The sequence below is a fragment of the Pyrgilauda ruficollis genome, unplaced genomic scaffold (genome assembly GCF_017590135.1).
Source record: "Pyrgilauda ruficollis isolate IOZ18807 unplaced genomic scaffold, ASM1759013v1 scaffold57, whole genome shotgun sequence".
Taxonomy (NCBI): domain Eukaryota; kingdom Metazoa; phylum Chordata; class Aves; order Passeriformes; family Passeridae; genus Pyrgilauda; species Pyrgilauda ruficollis.
Genome location: NW_024527377.1, coordinates 2,068,491 through 2,073,630, shown reverse-complemented (window position 1 = coordinate 2,073,630; position 5,140 = coordinate 2,068,491). Strand labels below are relative to the sequence as shown.

General features: G+C 50.0%; 1 protein-coding gene across 2 annotated transcripts in view; it reads right to left on the bottom strand.

Moving 5' to 3' along the window:
• The window catches only part of SLC25A48 (solute carrier family 25 member 48), an 11,752-nt gene extending 11,310 nt beyond the window's left edge, over positions 1-442 (bottom strand). Inside the window, exons 1-3 of one of the 2 annotated variants that reach the window (XM_041482092.1) lie at positions 383-442; positions 282-327; positions 96-142 (exon numbers count right to left, since the gene is read on the bottom strand). In XM_041482092.1, the coding sequence (XP_041338026.1) occupies positions 96-142; positions 282-327; positions 383-442 (153 nt within the window). Of the gene's footprint in view, positions 1-95; positions 143-281; positions 328-382 lie in introns of those variants that run through there. The other variant, XM_041482093.1, reaches the window with a different exon arrangement.
• Between the last annotated feature and the right edge of the window lie 4,698 nt (positions 443-5,140).

Genomic DNA, 5,140 nt, shown 5'->3' with positions numbered 1-5,140 from the left:
GGGGGGGGGGGTTATCCCCTGGGGGGTTTTATCCCCGGGTACCTCCGCCGTGCGCCCTTCGCCGCCTCCCCAGCCGCGCTCTCGGCATCACTCACCGCCCACCAAGCCCGCCACGAAGTCCTGCAGCTGGAGGCTGCCCATGCTGCCCCGCCGAGCGCTCCCGGCGGGCAGGGATCCCGGCGGGCAGGGGATCCTGACCGGCAGGGGCTCCCGGCGGGCAGGGGCTCCCAGCGGACAGGGATCCCGGCGGACACGGATCCCCGCGGGCAGGGGATCCTGACCAGCAGGGGCTCCCGGCGGACAGGGGCTCCCAGCGGGCAGGGGATCCTGACCAGCAGGGGCTCCCGGCGGACAGGGATCCCGGCGGGCAGCGCTCCCCGGCCGTGCGGCTCCGTGCGCTCCGCGTTCCGCGCCGTTCCGCGGCTTCCAGGCGCTGTGACATCACGGACCGCGGCTTTAAGGCGCCGCAGGGGCCGCGGACACCGCCCGGCCGGGGCGGGGAGGGTCGCGGTGCAGGCGGGCGGGACCGCGGCTCGGCCGGCGGGGATGGGCGCACAGGGCTGCGCATCAGCCCGGGGCGGGGGCACCGAGGAGCGGGAGGAGCAGCGTCGCTCCTTGGGCAGGTAAGGGGGAACGGGGCTCGGTGTGAGCGGGGGAACAGGTAGGGGTGTGAGGAAGGTCATTGCACTCGCCAATTGAAGATGCAAGTACAGAGGTAAAGAGTATTGCACCCTTAATCAGTCGAAAAATATCTCCGTTCCCTTCATTGAAATGACTGTGCCGTCGTTTGAGGAGATACCCCCAATTTTTGTATGGAGATACCCCCAATTTTTGTATGATCTTTCCAGGAGATAACTCCAATTTCTTTATAATCTTTCCAGAAGATCACTCCAATTTCTGTATTTTGGGAAGCAATGAAGAATTGCCCCCCGGATGATTCCTTCTACGTAATATTTACAATTTTCTTATATATTTGTTATATAAATAACTTTTCCCTCTGTCCTGCTTCTTCCTCTGTCCTGTCTTTCCGAGAGTCAAGATTCCAGACCTGGTTTATTCTGCTTTCATGCAGGACGTTCCTTTTCACCCTGCTCCATCATTTTTGTTTAAAGTCTTTCAACTGTGCAGCCAGAGGCACCAGTGATAGGAAAGAACGACTCAGCAGAATAAAGATATTTTCTGTTTTGATCTCAACCCCTTTTCTGGGGATTCCTAACATGCCTTTCTGATTGGGACTGGAGGCTGGGCTCCCTCCCTTGAATCATGAATACCTGATCTTGAGCCCAGCCTGGCTGTTGTGCCTCCTCTGTGGCACTTTCAAATAGTAAATCTAATGTTTTACACCTGAACAGCACCTGGCCACTCAGTGCAGGACCTCCTCACCATCCTCAACCCGCTCTCCTTGTGCTCACCAACTCCATCAGAAATGTCCTCTTGGACTTCAGGGGCATGACTGCTCCCAAAAAGATGTCTTGGCCCTTGGCCACTGTACACATACATCTGGGTGAGGTTTATACTACAGCCCAAAGCAAATTTTATTCTCTCCCAGCTAGATTTCTGTAGGTGGCAGTTCCTTGTGTCAGTTTTGGAGGCTTTCTGACAAGATTGGCATCAGGTTTGCTACATTGTCTTCCTTAAATGCAAGGTTGGATTTTCTTGAAATGTATTTTGTCTACTTGTTCTGATAACTATAGAAAGTGTTGGTAGCCCATGAGCAAGAAATCCTGAATGCCAAACTACTGGCTGAAAATACAAATATTTAAATTTTTTCCTTAAAAGATTGGTATTTCCATTGCTAAATTATATATTCCACAAAAAGGCCTTAAAACAGTGTTCCCTTATGTGCTTGCACATATACACAGGAAACCTTACCACCGAGTTGGCTGAAGGGGGCTTTTGTCGAGAAACTGCTTATAGAAATTTAATATTGTGTGCATGGTTATCAGCTCAGATAATCTACACCTGAAACTTTAGATTTTTCAATGCATATAACAATGCTCATTCTTCCTGAGGAAGGTTTTCCTGAAGCACCACGTCTCTAATGAACTTTGAGGGGGACTGTGGTCCTGGATAAATGTTGGAGAGAACATGTGTGCACAAGCACTGTGGAAACTTGTCAGTTATTTGTTTTCTTAAACTTGCTTTCTTCTTTTTAGAAGAAATATTATTCCACATATACACTAACACAGAAAAAGGGTTTTGTCCTCATTTTTCATGCACGTTTTCTTGCACAACCAGAAGAAAAGCTGGCTGAATGAAGTATATTATTCAGATAGCACATTAATCATTTATCATATGAATTCTCTTTAACTGGGTGTAACACATTTCCATGACAAATTCAGAACATCTGCTAACCCAGGCAGAACACTGGACATGGTCTTTGTGCAACGCTGAACCTGGAGCTGAAACCACGTGTTGTGGAGAGTTTAGACAGCTCCTGGGCTAGAGGAGGGAGGCAGGGAGGCAGGGGCAGGCTGAAGGGAGATGCCCTTGCTGCTGTCCCTGTGAACACACCCAGGGGTGCAGGATGCTCGAGGCTCCTGCTGACAGCAGTGCCCACGAAGCTGGGGATGATCCCAGTGTGGGCAGGGACCTGTGTGCAAGCCAGGACAGTCAGTGTTTGCTCGGCCCTGCAGTGCCCTGCTCCTCTGTGCTTTGTGAGGGGGTGTTTGTCCCTGAGGCACAGTGGCTGCCACTCAAAGAGGTGGCACATCCTTAGTGCCAGCTGTGGACTGGGAGCAGGTGAGTCACTCCCAGCCAGGCTGAGGCATCCCTCTGGTTATGCACAGCTGAACCTGTGCTGCAGCTCCTTCTGCTGCTTTCAACAGCCTGGCCTTGTGGAAGGTGTCCCTGCCTGGCAGGCAGGTTGGAACTGGATGAGTTTTAATGTCCCATCCAACACAAACTGTTCTAGGATTCTATGATTCTGTGATTTTTACCAAACTGGACTGACCTAAAGCAAAGCTGCTTTTGGGCAGTGGCACTGGCAGGGGCATCTTTGCTCTCAGGAGTACTTTCCAGCATGCTGCCACATCCAGAGGCTTGGGGCTCTTATCTCTGCCTGCTGCTGTCAAATACAGCTCTGTTTGTGGAGAGCTGTGCACACACCTCCATCTCCCAGCTGGCAGGGCATCTCCTTTTACTGGTAACAGGCAGCAGTGACATATGGAGAGCTGGGAAGGGATCCATCCTTTCTGCTGCTCTGAGTCCCAGCCTGGCTTGTAGCCACTCACAAGTGCTGGTCAGAGGCAGATAAGTGTGGTTTCGATTAGGGATCAGGAATTCTCTTCCCCCTGCCAAGAGGGAAACAGGGAGATTGTGTCATCCTGAACACTCTGGATTCTGCCCCCTTCTCAACTACAAACCCTTTTTTTTTCCTTTCTTATTTTAGAGTACCACTCTCTTTTGACCAGTTTACATAGTTTCCACAGCAGGTTTATAATGCTTCCAATAAAAAGGAAGGCATTTCCCACTGTCTTACCTGGAGCTGTGTATTTTCTCTTGGAGAGCATTGCAGTGAAGGAACTGGGAAACTTGGAACTTGTGGTAGATTCACACTTAACTGCTCTGGGAATTAAGGAATCAAACTCAGCAGAGACAAAGTATGTTAGAGATAGAAAGGAGTTATTAATTCCATATCCATCTGTAAATGATTTCTGGGCTAGGATGCATTTCACTGTAAGTTCACTTTCAAATTACCTTTAAATATTCCTTTTAAATTCCTTTAAAGTATTAACCTGTTAGTAACAAACAATGGCTTAAGCTGCTGGACAAGGTACAAGTGAAATGACATTAAACCTCACTTCTGCAGCCAGAGTCACTGGTACCACATTCTAGTGCTTGGTGTCTCTTTGAGGGGCTGAGTTACACAAGCAGAGCCCAGTAAATTAAAAAAGCAATGTACAAACAGTCTGAAGCAATGTGTAAGTGATGATAGGAGGACAACTCCATGGCTAGAGCCACCAGACAGATCCAGGCTGTGGGAAGACATGTCAGGGGGCACATAGCAGAAATAGTTTTTCCCTCCAGGAGCTACCAAACAAGACTGTTTCTGTAGGCAGCAAAACATGAATGCTTGCTCTGCAGGAATGTGCATGGCAGATGAATTAGAGGCTGCAAACACACCAGAAACAGGCATGGAGGGCCCCACTGTGAACAGCTGAAAAGCTCTTCCCTGCCCTTCCTTGCCCAGGACCTGGGGAGGGTTCACTAGAGGAGAAGCATTCCAAGAAGAGCAGGGCAGTGAAGGGAATCCTCTGGTCTTTTCATCATCTGTATCTATATCATCCATATCATATCATATCATCATATTATATCATATCATAGTCATATCATATCATCATCATATCCGTTCTCTATTTATTTTTATTTAGGGAACTCTTCTGACAAATGCCTGAAGTAGCTGCTATCCCAGGAGAAGATCTCTCTCCAGACCTACAGGCAAGACCCAGCTGATGCAGTTCCATGGTGCTGCACAGAGCTGGGACCGACTACCCTCAGCCTCCAGCACCAGGCATCTAACATATGTAACATACCTAACATATCTAACACATCCCCCCAGATCCCAGCCTGGCTGAGCACCAGCCAGCAGTCAGGGCAGACATTCCGTGAGCAGCTCTCAAACTCCATCCAAGACCTTTTCTTGAGAGAGATGAGCAGCCCTGTCCACTGCACCGAGCTCTTCCTCTGCCACAATTTCTGGAGAGCAGGAGAAGCAGCAGTATCTGGAGCTGGGTGAGCTGCAGCCACACTCCCGCCCAGGCAAGGCTGACTGTCCCATAAGCTCAGGAGGTTTTGGCTGAGATGAGCCAGCTCAGCAGGACATTCTTGAAGCTGAGAGCAGAGCAATGTAAAAGCCAGCTGCAGTATGGCAGCAAAGGTGTTCTCTGTCCTAGCATGAGGAGACAGCCAGCTGTGACTCATTGCTCCCATTGCCTGGTTCATTTTCCACACAGCAGCTATTGATAAGACCTGGAAAGAGCAGGAAGTTTCCCTGGCAGAGGCAGCTGTGCAGGTGACCTGTGGTTGTACTGCTGATGAGCCTGAGTGGAGCATTTGCCCAAAGCCTTGACCAGGTTTCTGAGTTTTGACCATTTGATCAACAGCTCGTGGCATCCAGCTCAGCCCCACCATACTTCAT